This window comes from Pseudonaja textilis, chromosome 2, assembly GCF_049901715.1.
Source record: "Pseudonaja textilis isolate UNSWEBS1 chromosome 2, rPseTex1.2, whole genome shotgun sequence".
In the NCBI taxonomy this organism is placed as follows: domain Eukaryota; kingdom Metazoa; phylum Chordata; class Lepidosauria; order Squamata; family Elapidae; genus Pseudonaja; species Pseudonaja textilis.
Window position 1 is genome coordinate 141,643,345 of NC_141991.1, and position 23,908 is coordinate 141,667,252.

Sequence of the window (23,908 nt, forward strand, 5' to 3'; positions counted from 1 at the left end):
CCCACGAAATTCCTGTTTCAGGGGTTGAAAGAGAATATACCATAGCATGGGATTCCAGAAAACTTAAATCATTCCACTTGGAAATCAACGCTATCTTTTATCGGTATTTGCCTATGTGGGGATTGATTTTCACATCAAGGAGTATAACATTTATTTCTGAATAGCATCAGAATATTGAAGACAGTACACAAGACAAAGCAGCTAAAAATACTGCAAGATTTTTATACGCTTGTCCATTATTCACCAAATGTTCATTGTAGCATGGAGAAAAATAAGCTCAAACATAGAATGAAACTTCCTTTAATCTTTTGGAGGTGGCAGTACAGATGGTTTTGTCTGGAGAAGCCTGAGAAGTTTTCGGGCTGGTGATTTCTCTAATCTCAGGAAAGTTCTTGAGGCTGAAATAGAAAGAATATCATATTAATTCCAGATTCTCATGCCATGAGGACCCAGATTGTTGGGGCAATTATTGCAGATATTAAGGAGAGTTGTTGGAAATGTGACCTGTTTGTTTTGAAGAAGGCAGCATTTTCTACTAATCAAAGAATACAGCAATGTTTACTATTACAGGAGAGATTTTCTGATATTTTACAACAATATTATGTACTGATTATATTATAGTATTGAATTTATTGGTAAACCTGAGACTATTGATAGTATAAAATATAAGGTAGATATTTTTCTCTTTTTCTCAGTTTGTATTCTTCATTAGGCATTGTTTGTTTCGTTTTGGTTTCTTTTTTTAAGGATGTTAAATAATAAAAATATTTAATAAACCACACTTATAGAAAGATAAATGCCATTTTTGCAGCCTGTTAATTGTGAATTCAGACATAATAAATGATAGTTAAAACTACAAACAAGTTTAAAATTGTGATTTTGTTTTCTAAGATGTATTTAAGCAGAAAACTAAGAAACACATCATGTTGGTGTTGCATGAATTGCTAAACAATCTCTATAAATTGAGGCACATGTCTTCTCAGAAAAATGACTCATATCTAATGTAAAATCAGCTTGAAATATATTTAACCTTTTTCATACAATTTGTTTAATATAACATATCTTTCCAATGTGTAATGCAGCAGTTTCTCTTAATGAAGAATAAAATCAATATGACTTCTGAATTGCATTAATATCAGCAATACTGGTATTTACAGGTTGGACGCAGAGTAATCTTATCACAAACCAAAAAAACTAATTCTGTTTTACAGAAACCAGAAATACAATGTAGGAAAAGGAGATTTTCCTAATGCCCAAACCACTGTCACAATGTCTTATACAGTGCTGCTCTGTAAAGTTCCCCAATTACCCAGAACAACTTTTCAGGGTAAAACAGTAAGTTTCATGTGTTGTCATGATTTTAAAAAATCCAATAGTTAATACAATTACATCCTATGAGTTTAATATTTTCCTTACTATTGAAATAAAAAATAGAATTTAACTTCCACTGCTTGGTGATAGGGATATTTAAAAACCTAAAACCTCATAACAATAGAGCTGAAAAACAGCTTGAAATAAATTGGTAGGGTGGGAGAACAGAAACTCAATGTTGGTTACCTGAAATTAGACTTACACGCAGACTGAATGTGTATGCTACATACAACAAATTAACCTCTCTTGAACAATCAGAATTTGTTTCGGTTACACAAAAATAATAGCCACTCTATGACTTACCAAGTTGTGTTGATAGCTTCTGGAGATATAATGTAGTATCTTCCACATAGGTCTGACAAACTTTCACTATCTGACTGATTTCATCAAGCTGAAAAGTAACATTATTTACAAGATGATAATCCAGCAGATGATCTATTCCCGTGATGGCACACCTATAGTGCGCATGCCACAGGTGGCACGCAGAACCCTGTGGGCTCAGCTCTGCCATGCATGTGCACACACCTCACACTGGCCAGCTTGTCTTCTGATCTCTGCTGCGCATACATGGGGATGGGGCACATGTGCACACGCATGCATGAGGGGGGCAAATGCACGGGTGTGGAAAGCATGTGCGGGGGGGGGGGGCGAGCACTTTGGGCACTCGGTGCCAAAAAGGTTAGCTATCACTTGGATTCTATTCTGACCATTTAAATGACCAGTTCCCTGTATTATTCTAAACCAAGGCTGTCAAACTCCCGGCCCATGGCCCTGATGCATCACATGCTGGCCACGCCTGTGCCCAGTTTAACAAAGGGGAAAAAAGTCCTGAAGTCACATGACACCGCCGTAATGACGTTTGACACCCCTGACCTAAACTAAATATTACTGGGGTACATCATTCAGCAGAACTTCTGAGTTCAATTAAACAATGGAAAATGTTTAAGAAGTTCCCTCCTTCTTAGACTCTTGGTAGCTTCTTTCCAGAATTTCATTCTAAGCTCTGCAAGGTCTGATTGAAAGATTTATCATTTTATTTTGGAAGCTCATTATCACTTGCAATCATCTGACTCCTTCACCCAATCAGAACAGAGAGCAGGATAAATTATCTTTTTATTGTGTGCCATTCTTTACATCAAGATTCTGAATGGCCAATCTCCCATCCCTAGTTTTTTCCCAAACTAGCCAGCACAGAAAAGACATGTAATAAGAAACTCATTTAAAGTGATACTCTCAATTATTTAAAATATTCAAGTAATCAACAATATCTATGAAATGCACAGAATGAAAAAAAATAAGGAAACAGCACAAAGCAATCATTGTAGAACTACTGAACGTGATATATAGTTAAAAAAAGAGCAGTTCTTTTAAAAACTGAGAAAATAAGATTTTTCACTAGGTTTTTGTTGCTGTTGTTTGACTGTCCCTGTTCCTTGTGCAATACCCTTTTTAATATCCTGTTCCTCCACCTGTTTATTGTCTGTTATATCAAGCTTAAAACAATATCTCTAATTCAGCTTACAAAAAAATCTAGAATCCTGTGTTCATTTCTTACCCTCAGTATAAAGAAATAGAAAAATATATCTATTTTTCATTTTAACTGGCATTCTAGATTCTTCCTAGATTTTGGGTTTACCTTATAATTGGAGCTTCCCAAGTTTATTATTTGGCCTTGTACTGCCTCTCCTAGTCAATCCTGACATAATTTCTAATTCTAGTACATTATTTGCTTTGGGATTCTTTACTGACATATCCTTAATCATTATATAAATCTCCAAGCCATGCTGTCACTTGGATGGCTTTACCCACATCCTCACTCTCTGTTCCTCATGCCCAGGAAAAATGTTGCCTCCTTCCCTGACATGTATTGTTCAAGTGCCTTTCTACCTCGACAATCTGTTTGATCATCATTCTACTTCTGTTATAAGGTTTTCAGTTTCTACGTTTTTCAGAAGCATGTAGAATGGCAAGCTAACATGGATACTTTCTGGATGTAATTTCAACCATCAATTTATTTGACAGAATCTATTGCGGGGAATCCTGGTCACTTAGATTATCAAGTCTTCCAACTTGGCATTATCACTAGCCTATTTTGGGGGAGATGGAAAAGAACAGAAATAATGTATATATGTAGTACAAATGCTGCTTTAAGTGAACTGCTTTAAGAGAATTGTTTTAAATTCTCAGAGGAAAAAACTGCATGCTTTCAATGCAAGGCTCTTTCCATCACTTAATTATTGCACCATTGTTTTGGCATTCCTTGCTGTCTTTTTTAAATTAATGTTAGTTAATAACAAAACAATGGTACAATAATTGATGTCATCACTCACCACTCCCTCTAGGCAATAAAAGACTTCTGCTTGACAATCCAGTATTTTCTGATAATCTGGCTTGGCTTGAAGTACATGGGCTTGGGATGCCCCATGGTAGCTGCAAGGTTCCTCTGGTGCTTGTTTCAGCTCGCATGACTCTAGCTGCCTTAGAAGATAAAAAAAGATCACAATAGTACTTAATGGCCAGTAAATTCACTATTACAGGGTATGTGATTGTCAGATTTTGGACCAACCCTCATTCATTCATTCTGGGTTCCCAGTCCTCCCTTTTTTCTCAGCTAGATGCCAACCATCAGTTCCCAACAATATCTGACTTCACCTTCCTTCACCTTTTTGGGAGATGAGAAAGGAATACTTCTCCACAGGATAAAAAAGCCAAATCCCCTTACTGGTACAACATTACTATCAAGTTTGTTGTATGTTAGCAAACTTGGTGTAGCTCTTAGAGACTTCAATCCTCAATGAACAATTATAAAATTAATAAAATAAGGAAAAATTCTGAGCAAGCATTAACCAAATTATATCTCTATCTTGGCTCCTTAGTTTAAACTCTTTCCCGACCTTCAAAATTGGATCTGCCTTCTTAACTTCAACAGCCCCCAATCTCCTGTCTTCCCCTTCTAGAAGTTTCCAGCTTCCCTTCCTGGTGAGATGAAGGTTAACTATTGCTTAGCAGCTAGTCACTAAAGCAATGTCAACTATTCCTTTCCATTTCAGTTCAACTGTTCTGCAACCTTCAGTAGCATCAACAAACTTTTGACCAGTTCATATTTTACTGCTCCTTCACTCAAGTTGCTAACTCTGAATTATTTGGAAATATTTTTTTTAAAAAAAGTTTCAATATTTGGGTGAGGTGGCAAGTAAAATGTGTGGGCCTGTCCATACTCACTTTTTTTTCCTGTTTTTGTCCATTGCATAACAGGATACAAATTTTATAGCCTTTGACTTTGTAACCCTGCTTTCAGAATAATCTAATGATAAAGACAGCCAATATTCTAACCTGGATATGTCTTCCATTTTTTTCTGGTAAGACAGAAGTAGTTCATCCCAAGCTTGATTCTCTGCTGAAAACCTGTTAAAAATATAGATTATAATTAGCTTCAGCACCAGAGACATTAGCGCTGTCATTTGCTATCATTAACTTGAAGTAGCCTTAAAGAAAGGCCTCTTGAGAATTGTATATACCACTACACGGTCCATCAATACTGTACACTTTGTCTTCCATGTCCTCATGGGATGTTCATAAATCAGTTCCATTCAGCTAAGACTAATAAAATTAATTCAATTTTCATGTGTTGGAAACAGACAGAGCTAATCCATAGTTTTAAACAAGTTTGGGAGTCAGATTTATGAAAGTGCTTGGATGATACGTTGTGCAATGCTCATGAGGTCTGGAGAATTATTACCTACTTTAATACAGGAAGTCCATCTTAAGATCTTATAACAATCTCGCATATAACACATAACTACTCTGAACTGCTGGAGGGGTTATTATAATCTTCCATCTTTAAAAGTTCAGTCAGTTTTATAGTTTCTTAATGAACATGGTTCTGGGATGCATGATATATAGATTATGAACCGAATAACCTCTTCTTGCTTCCAGTTTCATTCTGTTTTATTAGAAAGATTATAATAGACTTTAACCAATGGGGTTTTTTTAAAGTAAAATTTTAGTAAATTAATAAATAAATACTAACAGGAAAGCATTCTTTAAAGCTTCTTTCCCTTGCAGGAACAGAAAACGACATCAAGGCATTAAAACACTCAGTGAATGATTGAATAGGCTAAATTTATAAATAGAAAATGCTTATAAAGCACAAAAGCTTTTATTAGTCCATGCTAGACAAGTAATTACTTTATAAAACATACCATATCAGATTTGGGGGGGGGGGAAACTACAGAAAACAATGGTCTAATATCACTTGGTACTTCACAGAAAGAAAACAGAAAAAGAAGAGCAAATAAACAATGGGATTCCAGAGAAAAAGGCACAGCATTGAAATTGTTCCAATTACAAGTACATTTTGTTCATTAAAAGCCTGAATAACCTGAATAACCTCCATGATTAACTGGATCCAAAAACCAACATCATCTGAGTCATCTGCTTTCTATAGGTATGTAGAGGACTCTAGAATGCTCCACTAGATTACTGCAGTATCTTATATTATAAACTGCCCTTGGATACACTTCAGAAACTTCAGTTAAACCTACTGTGGCAATGAGGCAATATAAATATGATATTCAAGTTCTTCATAGTCTTCACTGGCTTCCAGTTTCTTTCCAGTCACAAAGCCATTTATAATTTAAAATCTGAAAAATCATCTCTTCCCATTGTATCCTATCCATAACATCATATTTGAAAGGCCTGCTCAGGATACGCTTCAACCCAGGGCCATATTTATCATCTCTTTTGGCACAAGGTAAATACTATTATTTTCCCAGAATTTATGCTTTAATCCTACTGTGATTTTTAATTCTTTTATTACTGCTTGCATTCTCTATTAATATTTTAATGTTTATTTTGCAGATTTTATTTTGTATTATATTATTGAAAAACATCTTTGTTTTTGTTAATTGCTTTAACCTAATGTTTTAACTTCAAATGTAATTTTTAATTGTAAATTGTTTGGGGATTCCTTTTCATAGGAAGCAGTGTATACATGTTTTAAATAAATACACATTTTTATTCTCTCTCATGTTAGCATAATATTACTGATACCTTAAGAAGAGGAAGAGCCCATGGTTGTTTGCACTTGTTCCTGGAGCAAATTGCACATTGTCATGCCACTTACAGCCTTTAATCATGCATCAACCTAATATGCTAATGAGAACAAATATGCTTAAGGTTCGTTCTCATTTGCATGGTGATTAGTTCAGATATAATGCTGAATTATGTTTAGCCATGAGAGAGAAAGAAGAATTTGAATCAGATGGGAAAGGATGTTTTAGCCTACTATCAGATGCCTAGTTCTAATACAGTATTATTTTCACCAAGCTTCCCTTTAGAGCAAACTATACAATAGTTAATAACAAAATGAAAAGACCTTCATTTTAGAACAAAGATAAATCACCCATTTACCACTTCACTATCCAGGCAAAGACAATCTTTTCCTAGCTAGGAGTAATAATTTGTTCTTTGACTTCCAAGAGTTACAAAAGTATGGCAGTGAAGCAGTGATGTAACTGGAAGACAAAGAATCTCCTCTTTTTATGGCGACACTTTCTGTCATAAAATATTACTACACACACAAAAAACCCTTCTCTAGATACTTTCATCAAATTTATTCTCCATTGAAAACTATCAAGTTGAGTTAATCACTGCAGCGCCCATGTTATTACAACACATTTGGGTCTTGAGTCTATCTTACCTCACAATGGTGTCCTTTAAGGAAGTCACCAATTCATTGAATGCAGGATCCGACAGACCACTAAAATAGGTAGAAGATGCAGAGAGTTAAGACACTATCAACTTCAAGGAAACCACAAATTGGTTTCTAATTTATTCTGCTGTGTTCTTTCTATAATGTTAATATGCAATTCTTACACAACCAGCATACAATAGAGAGAATATCTGTAGCTTGGGGGTGAACTGTTGGGTCATTGTAACTCTCTAAGCTTTGTCATCTAAAAAGCAGATCTAAAGTTTTAGTGTTTGTGTGAGAATGCTACTGCTTCTAGACATCGCATCGCAATCTTAGCTAAGAATCCTGAGTACTGAATTGGATGTTCTTATGATTTCTTAATATATTTGTCCATTGAACAGAAAAGCAAAGACTGATGAATGTAATGATTCTGGTTTTTAGTATGTTCTGTTAGGTTGCATGTGTGTTTGTGTAGTGATGCTGCAGTGGTTTTTTGGGGTACTTCTATATCTAGGTGACATCAAGTGAAATCATAATTTCACCTTCTTTTATTCTTAGGTCCTTGATATTGTGGAACCCCTGTAGTGGAGCATTAATAAGATTATTTCCACCCATCTGCAAGATGTCAAAGTTTCTGGTGAGTGCTTTGGATGCATTGTAGGTTAAGGACTCTGATAGTAATACAGGTGATATGTGGGACATTATTTTGGATGTCCATAGAAGTATAGGAGGGCAGGTCTACCACTTTTCATCTGCAACTCTATTTTCATGATTTGTCCTTTCCTGCTTAAAATGTTTAGGATTTTCTTGATTTGGTTGTCCATGTTCATATTGAGTTGTTATTTATGGGACTGTAGGATTCTTTATCCTCAGTGGTCTTTGGCTTTCCATACATATTGTGTTCTGTTCATAACAATGGTTTGGATTTGTCTGCTGGGGGATAGTGATGTTTCCTGAGGCACCATCACCACCTTGAAGAGTGGTTTCAGATAGTGAGATTGGCAAAATAAACAAATATGGACAGGTAATCCTCAACTTACGACCACAATTGAGCCCAAAGGTTATGTTGCTAAGTGAAACATTTGTTGAGTTTTGCCCTACTTTATGGCTTTTTGACCACATTTGTTAAGTGAATCGCTGCAATTCTTAAATTAATAACAGTTATTAAGTGAATCAGGTTCCCTCATTGACTTTGCTTGTCGGAAGGTCACAAAAGAGAATCATATGACTCCGGGACACTACAAAAATCATAAATGTGAGTCAGTTGTCAAGCATCTGAATGTAAATCACATGATCATGAGGATGCCACAATGATCATAAATATGAAAAATGGTCATAGGTCACTTTTTTCAGTGCCTTTGTAACTTCAAATGGTCATTAAATGAACTGTTGAAAGTTGAGGACTACCTGCACATACCATTTACAATATAGTCAAAAGTCCAGGAAGGAAGTAAATAGCCTAGAATATATATCTACTCCTGCAATTAAACCCCTGATAAGCAGGAAATAGAACCACATGAACAATCAGGGAAGAAACAATAGCCTATTCAAGAAACCATCAAGGAGGAAGCCACATCCCCACCAAGACTGAAAGGGCAAACTGTTAGACAGTCAGCAGACTCCAGTCTCCCTTGCGCTGTTGTTATATAGACTAGCAATTAAATGTCTGCAGGAAAATAACCAAACTCAGAGATCACCAAGAATTCAAGAAGTGTAGGTCAGGTACCTTATGTGTCAGGTACATGACTATAAGAACATGTTTTAGTTGGAACACATTAAAAAAAAGATTAGTCATTTTACCATTTGGGGTCATCAAAGCATTTCTGCACCATTCCATTGAAAATCAGTTTCTTTGTATGGAGCCTCAGCTCTTCTGAAAGTGAGCTCACTGGAAAAGATAATGAAAAACCAGAGTGAATAGGATGAAATGTTATAGGAGAGATCACCAAGTGGGGAAAAAATAGCTTTCTGTATTCTAAGTTTGAAGGACCAATTTTTCTGAACTTTTATCTACCACCATTGATTTTTTCTTGCAATACATAGAAAGAAGGAAACATTGGTTGTATTCCTAAATAAAATTTCAATTAACATAATGGGATGCCAAAGGTAGTGTATAACACAGAAGAATCAAGTTAGCAAGTACATGTCAGGCGTGAAAGATCAGGACTACATATGAGTTCCAATTAAACTGATTTATTGTTAATCATGCCTACGCACAGGAATCTACTCAACTGTCAGCATCTTGGTGTTAGATAAGGGTCAACAGAATTTAAGAGGGGTTGGACTTAGTCCATTTGTGGACATGTAGACTCTAGACCAGGGATTCCCAACCAGAGGTGCGAGATGATATTCCAGGGAGTGCAAAAACTTGGGTTTAGAACTTTCAAAATTATAGTGTATATGCATAATTATATGGGATGCAAGAATATATCAGAAGCGTTCTAGGGGTGTGGGGTATAGAAAAGGTTGGGGACCCCTGTTCTAGACTGATTCCTCTTTTGACTCTCTACTCAGGTTCTGCTCCTCCTCCTACAGTACAATAGTTTTATAAGCCTATTTAGTGTCCTGCATTAATTGGATAGACATTAATTGGTCACATTTCCACATCTAGTTGTAAATACCTGCATGATAGCTATCTGAGTTTTTTTTTTTATCAACTGCTATGTTCAGTGAAGACCATAAGCCAAGTTAACATAGTTAAGAATGAAATATGGCAGATTTCCATCAAAATTATCTGTCTGAAATAATTTGGATTGGTTTTCAGGTTGCTGAGAATCAGCTTCTCAGAATACTTGTTTTAAGGTCAATAGTCTTGACCAAACTGATTCCCAGGTTTACTTCAGGTGGGACATAACCTTTTCTCTCTTGAGGTAAACCATACATGAAACTTACCATTCTGCTGAAAAGTTTCAAAATCAAAGCCTTCAATGGGCCTTAGAGACTGCTCAAGCTTTTGTGCAGAGTACTAACAGGAAAGAAAAGATTTAAATTTGAATTATTTGATTTTTAAATGTTCAGACTTCATGCTAAAATTTAACTTTTCAACAATGCTACTAAAAATAACAGAATTTTTATCCACTTATATATACTGCAACCAAAACCCCAATCAGGCTCCAGTAATCAGAAGTGCACTTATTGTATAAATCAACTAGTTCTCAATAATCAGATCAATAAAATTAGCACTTTCTATAATAAGAACTTCATTGCTAATCAGAACTGATTCTGATAAGAGCCTAATTTAGATAGCGGCTTGTGCATTCTTACAATATGTAGCTTGAAGGTCTCCTCCTTGTTGCGTTCATCATGCTACCATCACCATTGTATCCACGCTCAACAAAGAAAAAGTCTGTGTAGCCACCACTTTTCCACAGTGGCAACCCCATTAAGATTTAACTTGAACTTTACCTGGAAACTAGAAAGAAGGAGTGCTGCCATTCTCTCAGCTTCTGGCAAATCCAGGCTGATTGCCTTACTCAATTCTGAAAGTTTAGCAAAATATCATTTAAACTACAGTGAATTAGCCAGACAATTTTATTCCACATTTTATTTTTTGCAGAATTGGGTAATATGTTAATTAGGATTGTTGTGCTTTTAATATCTCCCATTTTTGGTATTATTTCAATTTGGGAAATAATATGTTTCTCAAATTACTGTATTTTAACAATTGAACACTATGCCTAATATTTTTAGTCAATTTACATTTTTATAATCCACAAGCATACCTTGAAGCAAACCTTTCTAAAGAGAGTGATACTTATTTTTGAACAGGTAAGCATTATTACAAAACAGAGCCTTCCTCTAACTTAGAGCTGGATGAGAGTTGATCTTTCACCATCTTTAGAGAAGACCAAGTTGGAAAATAATAAATTAAATAGATAAATACTAAATTGAACTAGAGCACTTTATGCCCCCAAATTTTTCACAACTTCACTAGTAGTAATTCATTACTACTTCATTTACTTGGGATTTGTAAAGAGCATTTTTTGAAAATCATAGTGCAATTATTTAAGGACAGGTAAACATTGTTTTAGACCAGAAACAGGCAACCTGTGGCCTGTAATATAACACCACAACATCTTCTCTGCAACACAGAGCCATTCAAAATGGGTAAAACTAAGTTTTGAAAATGTGTCTCATGTCTTGGTAATAATCTAAGTGCACAATCCTTAGACTAAGACATACATTCTGCTAAAAAAGCCCAAACCTTCAATACACAAATAGTGGACTAAAACTTTCAGTTCTTCCAATCTAATGTTGAGGGTTGTTGCCCTGAGGAAGGCAGAAAGTCTATTAAAAAAAAAAAAAAAAGCTAACCCCAGTATTATTATGCAACAAACCAGTTGGGTAGTTCAGCTGGAAGCAAATTTAAGGGTGCCATCTGTTTTGGAATACTTCACATAGCTTCTTCCAGAACTCAACTCATGTTGCCTTCCTCCTACCAAGTTTATCCTTAATTGATGTTTGCGTAAAGGAAACATACCCAAAATATTGATCTGAAAAGGTGGCAATGACTTCCGGCGATTAACACCTAGTTTCAGACTGTAGCGATTAATGGAGCGACGTGGAACTTTTGGGGTAGGGAGCTGTCCAAAGGATACATTAAATGAAGTTGAAGCACCGTGTGTTTCAGGATCAATACTCTGTGAGGATGCTTTTTCAAGCCCATGGGGACACTCATTCTTCAGATTATTTTGTGGATGGCATTTTTGTTTGCTAGTCTCGGCCAACATCTCTGAATGACTGGTTGTCATTTCAAGTGGGATCGCTTTGCTACAACTAGCAACATTATCTGGTTTGACAAAGCATTCAGCAGCCACTATCTCTTGGTTATATGCATTTTCTGCAAAGAAGGAAAGTAGAAAAAACATGCTTCAGGTCAAAACAAAAATATTTCAAAGCAAAATGGAAAGAAATTCAGCATGCAACTGAATTGTTTCAATTGTATGAATTTAAAATGCATGGAAACAGGTTGTAAAGCAGAGGGAAAAGAATCTGACACAGGAATAGGAGATATGTGTGTGTGTGTGTGTTTGTATGGTATTCAGCTTTGTTAGGGTATTTTCCCACGTCATTATAGTTGTGCTTTTAAAGTTGTAAAGTTGGTTATTTGGCCCCATAGAAAAAAAAATCCTAAACAATTTCCTAACACACCTAAACAGCACACACCCCAAAATCAAATTCACCATGGAAATGGAAACAAACAAACAACTACCATTCCTAGATGTACTAATCTACAAAAAAACAGATGGCACATTAGGACACACCATATACCAGAAGAAAACACACACCAACCGCTACCTCAACGCCCAATCCCACCACCACCCAGTACAGATAAACTCTGTGGCCAAAACACTAATCACCAGAACCAAACGCCTGGCAGACAAGACACACATAAAGACTGAACTATGCACCCTGACTAAAGTACTGACAGCTAACGGCTTCCACAAAAGCAAAATCACTGGCCTGATCCACAAAAGCACACTGAGACATAATGGAGACCTAGAAGATGAACAGACCTATGAACAGCTGTCCTGCCCTACATAAGAGGTACTACAGACAAAATCAGTAAGATACTACACAGGCATCACATCAAGACTGCCTTCAAAACAGACAGAAAAATAGCAGCCATCCTAAGAAACCCCAAAGATAAAACTGACCTGGAAAACCAAGGCATATATGAAGTTCCCTGTGCATCATGCCCTGCCACATACATTGGACAGACCAATAGAAGAATAAGTACCCACCTGGATGAACACAAAAATGCAGTAAAAAAGCTGGACACACTTCCTCATTAGTCCAACACTTGAAAGCCACAGGTCACAGCACCAACTTCAATGGCACCAAAACCCTAGCCACTATAGAAAACCCCAGCTACAGAATTATCAGAGAAGCCACAGAGATTGAAAAAAGACCTGAAAGCATGAATAGATGATTCCACCAGACTGTCAATTATCTGGAAGCCTGCACTCTCAAATAAAAAAATCTCCACCACAAGCCAGCCAAACACCTGGGCACAAACAGACTCCCCCTGATACCTCCAGCTCAAACACACCCCAACCAGGCACCCAGATGAAACCTAGCTTCCTAACTAATGATAGCCGTCCATTTACTCGGAGCCCAGCTGCACTAAAAGCCTCCAATACAGGAACACAATGTTGCCAGCCAATCAAGACAAAAAAAAGCCACAAAACAGACAGAAGATATTAGAAACACCAATCAAGCAGAACACAGCAAACTCTAAGACCAATAAACACAGACCAAGACTCCCAACCAATCAGGATGAAGAAAAAAACCATTCCGGCACAGCATAGGCTAGCACCAAATTTAAAGCAGAAACGGCTGACTCACAGATGAACACTATACAGAAGCCTGATGATGGCAGATGAGATTCTGCCAAAATGTTGCTACAACTTTAAAAGCACAACTATAATGATGTGGGAAAATACCTGAACAAAGCTGAATGCCATACATGTAAGTACCCGCGAAAACTTAAGAAAACATATGTATATATAAATTTTATTTTATTTATGTAATATATATAGTTACAGAAGTTCAAACAAAAATTATACTAATTCTTTTACCCAACGTCTCAGCCTTTTTTCCACATATAGAAGCAGATTGCATGTCTTGAAAATTGATCTGAAACAAAAAAAAATGTATATTTCTCACAAGACAGAACAGCCTGTTGAAGCTAAAAAAAAGCTTTGTTTGTATTTACCACTGGCTTTAAACAAGCACAAGACCAACAAACACAAAATACAAGGTAGGAATGGCCAAGAACCTCTGATCCATTGAACATTTGACTATATACTCAAGAGGGCTACCACACCTGGGCTGCAAATACCCAGAGGACTGCTAGGCATGTAGTGGTTGGGAGGCTCATTACAATACAGATACATTAGGTTTGCATTAAAGACATTAATAGTCCCGCCATGCAGCAACCTTAAAAAGCCACTTCAGTGAAAAGCATCATTCTCTGCCACCCTTTCAGCACCAAATATAAATACCAGTAGTCCTCAAGTTACAACCACAATCGACCGCAACATTTGGGTTTTTAGACCTTTGTTGAGTGAACATTGCCCCACTTTACGACCTTTCTCACATTTGTTAAGCAAATCACTGAAGCTATTAAGTTAGGAACCCGGTTGTTAAGGGAATCTGGCTTCCCCCTTGACTTTGCTGGTCAGAAGGTCGCAAGATCACGGGACCCTGCAACCGTCATAAATCTGAACCCGTGGCCAAGCGTCTGAATTGTGATCACGTGACCATGCGGGTGCCGCAATGGTTGTGTGAAAAAATGGTCATAACTCATTTTTCGGTGCCTTGTAACTTTGGTCACTAAATGAACGGTTGTAAGTCGAGGATTTCCCGTCAAGCGACGTGGCGGCCAGTCTGCGGAATGACCACCTTAGATTAACAAGGCCACCCACCCACCCACTGCTCTGGTGACCAACTAGCTTCCCGCGGTTAGACAGCTTTACTTCTCCAAAAGGGGAGGGCAGCACTCGGTGGAAGCGCCCTGGCATCACCGCCTGACCACACAAACCGACACTCGAGCGGAGTCGAGCCATTAAGAAGCAACGGATTTCAGAGCGCCCAGGAGAGCCCGAAGAAAAAGACACGGAAATGAAACCTGGAAAGCGAGGAGACATCTTCCACTTACCCAGCCCGAACGGGACTCCCCTTCCTCCAACTCCGCGACTCTTTACCGTCTTCGCCTGAATAAAAATCAAACAAGCCCGCCACGGCACATGCGCGTTTACAACCCGGCCGTCCTTCGCCAATAGGCAGGCGGGGTTTGTTTTTGTTTAACCAAGGCCGCTTGGGCGCATGCGTACTCCCCCCCCCTCCTTTCCAAGCGCTGGCTTCTGGACCGTAGAGCCAGAACCTGTTTGGGAAAGATGGTGTAACTTAATTTACTAGCCTCTTCTCATCAGGTTTAGGGTTGTTGGACGCGTTTATGTCACTTGCAGGAGCAGAATGTCAAAGAGAGGAAACTAAGACAACTTTGGGGACATCTAAATACACCCCCCCCTTTATCAGTGGCCCATATAATCCATCACATTGGAGGAGTCTGAACAACTCACCTCTCCAGTTATTTTATCCCTTTGTTTATTTTGCAGTGTTCGCAGCATGAGATTGAAAAAATGCTTTTATTTGGAAATCATAGACTTCTAACTAGAAAAATATTTTCTGCCCACTCTACCTCCGAGAGGAAAAACGAAGAAATCCAGGATCTCTGCACTTGTACAGTTAAGTTCTGTCTCTCAGCCAAAAACAATGGAAGATTTTTTTTAAAAAAAAAAACACGTTTCATTATACATGTTTCATTAAAAGGTATTCTTTTTCATGTTAAACATTGTGCTGCAGAAGCAACTCCTCCTCGTGCCGTTGCAGGATGAGGGAGAGTTTTTCTCTTATACTCACACCGAAGCTCGAAGTTGGTAGCATAGATCCGCTTTAAGTTACCTGCCCCCCACCCCACCCCGCTTCTGCCTAAGCCTGTTAGTTGTATACAAAACCTTTTATTTTTCGACATTGCAGGGAAAAAAAATCCCTCTTCTGGCCTGATGCCAAATTCCAGATTTCTGTAGACAACTCTCATAATCATTCCAGCAAATCGGTCCCTTTGCATGTTTTCATATCGATAATCCAAGGGTGGTCTGTCATACATTCTCAACAATGAAACTTGTATTAACTTCTGTATTATAGTATCTTGCATTTTCATTTTCAAAATGAAAATACTATTAAATTACAACTTACGTTAATTGTAGATTTCTGAAATGTGCATTTAATTTCTTGGGTCTTCCTTGTCATAAGGATCATAAAAGATCCAAGAAATACAATGTCACATCCCAAATTTGATTACTAAAGCTGCTGGAGAGGGAATGAGGATTAATGATCTCCAATACTTCGTAGTGAAACAGGATCACCGGAAAATGAAATCTGCAATGGCAGGCATTCCTTAAAAGCAGGGCTAGATAGGAAAGGTTCCAATGAACTCTGAATTCATTTCACAATGTTAAAAGAAAATATGTTTTATCGTTTTACGACTTGTCCCAAAGTTACCTTTTCAAGAAGGCAACTGGACTTTCTTGTTTTTCTTTGAAGACATTTCAGTTCTCATCCAAGAAGCTTCTTCAGGCTGAAGAAGTTTCTTGGAAGAGAAGCGAAACATCTTCAAAGAAAAACAAAAAAGTCCACTCGTCTCTTGAAAAAGCACCTTTGGGAAAATAATGACCTGGATAACTTGAGACTCTCCATAGACACTTTTTACTACTTATTCAAAAAAGAATAACTTAGCTTAACAGTGCCTTTATAGTACTCAAATAATGAACTCAGTATTTGAATGTCCCCAATTCCTTTGGCAAATGTCAGAATAGCCAGAATATGAAAAGAGAAATTGAGATGACTATGGGAAATTAACACATTATTTGAATCAATCTCAGGAAACAGCCAAAACAAGGATTTTTCTGTTTTCTGTTTTTGTTTTTCAATTCAGGAACAGCTTTGTGCCCAAAAGATCTCATGCCAGAGAAATTGAAAATTGCTTTTGATGATCAACCATCACTGGAGGACCTGGAAAGCTATGTAGTTTATCCACTTCAATCAAACAAAATAGTCCCTACCCCAAATAGTGGGAACATGCTAATGAATATCCATATAGTTAAAAGGCATAAACAAAACAGATGTGATCCTGCTACCCATCATTTCTAAGCAAAGAAGTTGAGCACAGTAAGTATATACAAGTGTTGCCAACTGTCACGATACCTTTGAACTCAAGGAAGAGCTGAATTCTAAATGAGTACATAAGCCAAATCCAAAGTTTGCTCTGCCAGACTTTTCTGCAGCAGTTGATACCCAGAGCATTGTTTCAGATTTTTAAAATGACTGTCTCTTTCTTATTGGAACGAAATGTTTAGATTAAAAGAAATACAAAACATAAAGGAAACTCACACGTATAATTGCCAATGTCCCCCCCCCCCTTCTACTCCTTCAAACACAACTGTTAGGCAGAGTTTTTATTTATAGCAGCTACTTCATTTACGCAGCCTCCAGAAGGTTCAGGTTATAGTCCCCAACATTCTGAATATCTGATTGAGGAAGACCAGCCTATTTCATCTTATTGATGTTTAGCAATGGATCGTGTTAATAAGCATGCTCTTCAAAACTATTTTAAGTGCAAAATATTGATTATGCAATTGCAGGGGAGAACTGTTGGATACATTTTAAGTTCTGGCCCATCTATTGATTGGTACTGATAGAGCTTTCTCATAATGCTTAACTCCAAAAAATCAAAATATATGGTTTGGATACCGAACAACAGCTAACATTTGAATCAATTTTTTAACAAATGAACAGTGCATTCATATATGGTAGTAGTAACCCTGGCAATAAATTTCATCAACTTTAGTTACATTAATTCACGAGAGCTTCAGTTAACATGACTACGGGAAGCCAGTAGTTGCATATTCCAAAGAGCTAGTGGGCCAAACAAAGGGTCTCCAATTACATAGATGGGATATCTCTGAGTAGGCATAGAAAAGACTGCAGCGTGAATCAATCTCTTATATTTACCCCACTCTACTGGTAAATACCATCCATCAAACATGAAGGAAAACTTGGAAAAAGGCAGAAAGGAAAAAAAGACTTTGGAAGTTTATTCTTTGATAAATTTAAACTGAAAGTGATGACTTTGCTACTAACATTTTCCTAGATGTACAAAAATCTATTCACAGACAAGTCTGTGTATACTCTAAGACATTAAATTAGAGCTACATGAGAGTGACAGAAGATGAAGTTTCTATTCAAAGAGCAAAGTCCAATAATTATTTTGGTAAAGCAATAGCCTGTTCTGGTTAATGAGTTCAAAGATAGAGTCTTCCTCTAGAAAATTACAATACAGATAACGCATACAATTACAATACAAGAGGAGCTATTTGTTAATAACTAGCATCTAAAACAGAATTTTTATAGTAAAAACACATAGAAATTAAAATCAGTTGCATTTTTTTAAAACTGGAAAAATGGAGTCAACTCTTAAGCATAAAAGTGGTAATTCGTTTTTTTTAAAAAACAATTTGTTTTGGTAAATGAAGCCAGTTCCTTTAGAACCCAAAGGGCAGAAGTAAGAAGAACTCAAGCACATCATGCCGAGAGGTAGAGAGGTGTCCATATATAATCACAATCTTCCATTGGTTTTCTTTTTTTATTTTTATTTTGTCTGAGGTAATTAGCTGTGTGTGTGTCAAGTTGTAGAATCAAAAGTATTGGCAAAAAAAGAGCAACATTGACAAGATACACTAATGACCTCTTTCCTCTCCTCAACAGGTCCTAAAACATTTAATTAGATGCATCTGAATTAATGCTTCCTGGATCTCCAGTAGGTGAAGTGATTGATGAAGGGGTAGTAGCGTCCTGCCAGCTGCCATTAGCCTGAAGAGGGAATAAAGGCATTTTGTTGTTAAGTCCACAAGATGCTACTACTTGCCTCTTAAATCACTCTGATTACGATTTCCCAAATCACAAAAGGAGAGCATTATGCCATGTGCAAGACACAGACTTTGTTCCATTATGATTAGTCTCATAGTAAACATCTTCACACACAATTCACTTTCTGGGACACAGAAGGTAAAATATTGAGCGAATGCTGCTTCTGCTGCATTTGTTTCATGGCTTCTTTTTCTCCCAAACGGGACTCCTTTCTTCTTGCCCAATTTCTCCAGCTAATTTGTCTAAATAATTAAAGCTTTACTGCCTGTTGATTTTCTCAAACAATTCAAAGAATTCAGAGTACAGGATGGAAAAATATACTCCCACATATATTTCTGTTCCCAAATGCAGACTTGGGGATAGGAGCCAATCTAAGGCCAGTGTGTGGATTTCACTGCAGGCTAGTTGCTGTGCATGCATTTGCTTCCTCTCTCTCACTGTCTCCTGCTGTCTCTTCTTTCAACTGGGAGCACTCTCCTCCAATGGGAGGGGATTGAAAGATGCTTCCTTCTAATTCACTGGGCCAATATGGATGAGTAGATGAGCCAGCTTCTCTTTCTGATCATCCCTAATCATTCACGGTTCTTCACAGTACCATGAATAATACAGAGAAAGGTTTCTTACAGTTTAAACATGAGGGATTTTTAAAAACTCCCTGAATAATAAAAACTGGCAACAGGATGCCTATTTCCCCCACTCTTTGAAGCAGCAGTCTTATGGCAAGGTGCTAGCAGCACCACAGTTAATGCCGCAGTAGAGTTCTATTATAATTGCATTTGCAGAGGTGGTTACATTAACCAACATTGCCATGTCAGACTTCCACAGCTCAAGACATTCAGTTTCAAAATCAGAAGCTCCTTACATCAATGCGCTGTGTCGAATATAGGGGGTTTCCCACAATGCTGTCATATCTTCCTGCCTGGTGTATGACATGGTGTAAGGAATCCATCTGTAACAGTATGACCAATTTGTCAAGCAAACAAAAAAGTGCCAAAAGAGTTATGTAAATGCTATATTTACTGTCCCAAACCCCATTATCTTCCTTTTCTGTGTGACCTTTTAGGATTTTAGTGTCCAGCTGGGCTGCACATTTATTCTCAACTTATAACTACTTATATTGCTTTTCTGCATGCTATCAAAAGGAGATTGCTATTAGCATAAGATTTTTTTTCAAACTAATGAACAATTTCTCTGGGCCCACAAATTTTGGAAAAAGAAAATTAAAAAAAAGAAAAAATACCCACCAAGATCCCATTCTTGAGTATATAGCAACATTTATTCTGCATGACTGTGCATGTATATTACTTTTCCCTCTGAAATCCAGGAGAAAATATTAACAACATTACAGTAATGGACATTCAGGCCACATTCAGGTAGTCCTTGACTTATGACCCTTCATTGAAGAACTGAAGTTACAACGGCATTGAGAAAAGTGACTTATGACTGGTCCTTGCCTTTATGTCCGTTGCAGCATCCCTGCACTCACACGGTCAGAATTTGGGTGTTGGAGGTTCCGGTCCCAATTGCGGTCATAGGTCAAAGTCCACCTATATGCTAGTCCTTGTAAAGGTTCAGGTCAGGCACAGAACTAAACATATTTAGCCCAAAATTCAAATGGCAGGCCAGCTGTAGTCCGGTACAGAAAAATTCAAATCCTTCCTTGTCCAAAGAAGCATTTGAAAATTTAGGGCACAGGAAACATTTAATTATGGGATAACATCTTCTAGTAGCTATAGATTCAGGTAGTCCTTGACTTACAACCACAATTGGAACCAGAAATCCAGTCAATAAGTTGATAACAGTCATAAGTTGAGGCTCCCACATGACCAGAAGTGTTTTTCTGATATTTTTCACTATTGTCATTAAGCAAATGCAGCGGATGTTAAGCAAATTAATTCAAATGACTTTTTTGCCGGAAACTAGCAAAACAGTCACAAATTGCAGTTGTGTGATCCCGAAATACCACAACTAGTTGTAAACCTGTGACCAGTTGCTAAGTGTCCTACATGCCGTTATATGACTAGGAGAAGGACTGTTTACAATGGCCAGGGGTGCTCTACTTGCCATCAAGCACTTATTCTATGACTATTATAGATGGGAACAATCATTAAATGACTGGTAATAATTCAAGGACAACCTTTAGATATTTTACTGTAATGCCTTCAGGAAATCTTAAATCTGTATACCTTACAATGGGCACTTGGGTTGAAGTATTTATGGGGATTAAAATATCTATGGCTGCAGAAGATTGTTAACCTGACATCGTTCCACCTACCTGAGATTGCACATTGGCTCCCACTGGTGAATTCTGGTAAGAACTGAGTGACTGCAAGTTTATAAAGGAATCCCCAGAATTTGCCATTTTAAATGACCCAGAGGAACCTGAAGAGGAAAAATAAGTTATTTAAAGTTATGTGTGCAACCATTCATTTTCATTCAATTTGTCATAAATGATAGCCCAAGCAGCTGTTGTGCTTGAAATCTGATTCCACAATCTATCACTTTCTATCATGCAGAGTACTCAATTTCTAGGCTTAAGTGAATATATCTTGACCAAATACAGTTCAAGTTATTTTATGAATCTGATTCAAATTCTTCTCACTTTCCATTCCACCATCTCAGTTGTAATCGAATGATCAGGTAGAAATGATCAACCAATTGAAGAGGTCAATAAGTGTATACAGGATTGATAGAGTTCTTGTGTACACTCTGGTGTACCTTATTGTCAGGTGTATAAAATTTAGTCACAAATGTGCACACTTCAGAAAATAGATATTTTATTATATTTGCAAATGGTTGCTAGGTGAGGTAGTTGCTAAGTGAGGAGTGGATAAAATTACAAATTATCCCCAGAAATTCTGAGGTTTCTTCAAAGGCCACCACAAGTTCCTTATATTAAAATGGTATAGAACAAGACCAGAGGTTCCCAAGCTTTCTCCATTGAGAAGTCCCCTTCAGCATAGGGGTGCCTTGTGAGTTTGATTCATCACCTCATTCAGGAAGATGAAATTATATTATTACCTCAGATACACCACTGCATTATATAGCTTTATGAGAAGGATGTGATTTTTAAGTGAGATTTTCTGCTTTTAAGAAGACTATGAGATAAATACAGATAAATAAGTTAAATAGTTTAAAATATGCATCTATTTTTTAAAAATGAAAGAAATACTACTGCATACAAGTCCGATAAGTGTTCTCAAAGCATAAAAATCAATAATCTAGATTAGTAATTCAACAGCAGGTACCCAAGTAGTAACATATTACTATTGATAAGATACTACTAATAATGTATAATAGATATAATAGATGAGAAGACTGGTACGTATTTCTGAGACCTGACTGGGCTCAAGGGAGGGAGAGTGTCTCTCTCAGAGCTTTGCCCAGCCAGTTTCAGGTATGGCATCAGGTGATCTCTCAGGACAGGAGTGAGGCTGTGGCAATTGTCATCCAGGTTATATTATGTTTATTAAGTTAATTTTTATAATAGTAAAATCTAATATAAATAAAAATAAAAAGAGAATAGAGAGGAGTAAAAGGTGAAAGAAAAAAAAATAAGAATATAATGAAGAGAAAAGATATACAGAAGTGGTTTAATCATAACAAGTATTAAACAAATTTAGTGACTTCACCCTCTCTAAAATTACAAACATTTATCTCTTTATTGTATATTTCATTTATCTATAAACGAATCTATAAATCATCCTCTTTTCGGTCCAGCAGAAAGTCCATAAATGGTAGACAGATTTAACAAAATATAAAATCTATATGCCTCATTTGCAGAGAGAAAAACCAAGTACAGGTAGTCCCCAAGTTACCATGGCAATTGAGACCAAAATTTCTAATGCAAAACAATGCAGACGTAAAGCATGACATCACATAAAACAACTGTAATCCTGGCAGTCCCTATTGCCATCATTGCCCAAGTATCATTGGTCATTGGCAAGGATCCACCCCTATACAAGCCATTCCCAGCTTGGTCCTTCCCAGCCCTGAACCTCAATAAGGTAAGGGACTGCCTGCTCTTCAACTACCCCACTTGGCTAGCTCCCTACTCATCTCTGCCCTTTGGCTGTTTTGTACAGTGGTGCCACTCCTTGGTGCCACTGGCAGTGCAAGGGCTGAACTAGAGGCCTGGGGCAAAAGTCAGTTGGACATGACAAAGCCTATCGAGTACAGGTTGGTGGGAGCAGGCTGAGGCTTGGCAGCTGAGGTGGCCAGTTTCAATATGAAGATTGAGGTGGTACTCCTCAGCAGTGATCTTGGTGCCACTGAGGTTGAAATAGAGGCCCAGGAATGGTAGGACCAGAGGAGACTGCTGAAGGCACCAGGCCTCTACTTGAGCCCTAGCACCACTAGCACCAGTGAGAACTGCTATTGTATAGGCCAGCCAAAAGGACAGAGATGGGAGGAAGATAAGCAAATGAAGTCGAAGTGCTTCTACAGTTGTAAGTGTAGGCAGGCTGCCAAGCAACCAATTTTTGATCACACGACTGGGGAGGAGCACTGTAATAGCTGTAATTTCAGGGACTGGTGTAAGTACCATTCATTCAGCAGAAAATGAAAACGAAACATAAATTTTGAAACATAATGTTTTATGGAAAGTCATTAACTCATACTTTAATGAATATACAGCATATGGGTTAGCAAAGCAATTTGAATTCCCAAAATGTTTCAAACAAACTTTTTGTCAGAGGAAACAGAAAGCACTAAATAACATCCTATTATCTAGTCAGGTTTGCCAACAAAGGGGCCTTTTTAATGTTTTTAATATAGTTTTAAATGAGTTTTTTGACTAGTTCTTGTTCTTAGTATTTACCTTGAATACCAACTGATTCAAAGATGTTAGGAACTGAAACTGCTTCTATCAATTTTAATTCACTCAGAAGAGTCTGCTTGTACTCAAGATCAGGATTTTTTTCCCGTTATTATATTCTAATGTAAAGCAACTAGGAAGGCTTAAAACAACAATAACAACAACAGAACAAACACATATAGTGTGTTTCTAGGCCACTTACAAAACACCAGGTTGATTCACTCATTTGTTTTCAGTGTCTGAGTTGTGTTAGGCTTTATATTGCTGGTTTCCCCAGCAGGTGTCCTTCTTTAACTGCATACTCACCAGAATTTGGGGTTGGGGGAGAGCTTGTTTGGTTCCCCTGAGCCACCACATTGGTAGCATCCACTGCTGTTTTGGCTGCATAAATATTGGCCTCTTCCTGGAATTTTCCCATATTTTTCTTGTAGCGGATTCTTTTGTTACCAAACCAGTTGGAGACCTGTAACAAAATAATAACTCAATTAGCATGTAAACAAATCATACTATCTCTTCAGTTAGTATTATCTTTA

The 23,908-nt window shown here is 37.3% G+C and overlaps 2 protein-coding genes and 1 long non-coding RNA gene across 6 annotated transcripts in view; 1 reads left to right on the top strand and 2 right to left on the bottom strand.

Annotated features, from left to right (window-relative positions):
- Positions 1 to 126: 126 nt before the first annotated feature.
- DSN1 (DSN1 component of MIS12 kinetochore complex) lies at positions 127 to 14,831 on the bottom strand. The gene is made up of 11 exons (XM_026713821.2): positions 14,730 to 14,831; positions 13,648 to 13,705; positions 11,547 to 11,906; positions 10,472 to 10,545; positions 9,959 to 10,031; positions 8,867 to 8,954; positions 7,073 to 7,132; positions 4,705 to 4,776; positions 3,702 to 3,849; positions 1,675 to 1,762; positions 127 to 398 (listed from the first exon to the last, which is right to left on the bottom strand). Exons 2-11 carry the CDS (start codon positions 13,688 to 13,690, stop codon positions 301 to 303), a joined length of 1,104 nt encoding a protein of 367 aa, XP_026569606.1. The 5' UTR covers positions 13,691 to 13,705; positions 14,730 to 14,831; the 3' UTR covers positions 127 to 300.
- Positions 14,832 to 15,015: 184 nt separating this feature from the next.
- On the top strand, positions 15,016 to 18,471 carry LOC148127117 (uncharacterized). Its single transcript, XR_015741951.1, has 3 exons — positions 15,016 to 15,318; positions 16,569 to 16,801; positions 18,398 to 18,471. It is a non-coding gene; the product is annotated as an uncharacterized LOC148127117 (long non-coding RNA).
- Positions 17,702 to 23,908, bottom strand: part of PBX4 (PBX homeobox 4) — a 60,235-nt gene continuing 54,028 nt past the window's right edge. For 3 of the 4 annotated variants that reach the window (XM_026713740.2, XM_026713737.2, XM_087925522.1), the window contains 4 exons: positions 23,682 to 23,838; positions 20,835 to 20,941; positions 19,422 to 19,508; positions 17,702 to 18,502 (listed from right to left, as the gene is read on the bottom strand). In XM_026713740.2, the coding sequence (XP_026569525.1) occupies positions 18,410 to 18,502; positions 19,422 to 19,508; positions 20,835 to 20,941; positions 23,682 to 23,838 (444 nt within the window). In that variant the 3' untranslated portion in view covers positions 17,702 to 18,409. The remainder of the gene's footprint in view (positions 18,503 to 19,421; positions 19,509 to 20,834; positions 20,942 to 23,681; positions 23,839 to 23,908) is intronic. The other variant, XM_026713739.2, reaches the window with a different exon arrangement.

Excerpts from the sequence above, each read along its gene's own strand:
- DSN1 (XM_026713821.2), bottom strand. The coding sequence starts at position 13,690 with ATGCAATCTGCTTCTATATGTGGAAAAAAGGCTGAGACGTTGG. Across the intron at positions 10,546-11,546 it reads TTTTCAGATCAATATTTTGG|AATTGAGTAAGGCAATCAGC; the intron begins GTATGTTTCCTT and ends CTAAACTTTCAG. Across the intron at positions 399-1,674 it reads GAAGCTATCAACACAACTTG|CCTCAAGAACTTTCCTGAGA; the intron begins GTAAGTCATAGA and ends TTTCTATTTCAG.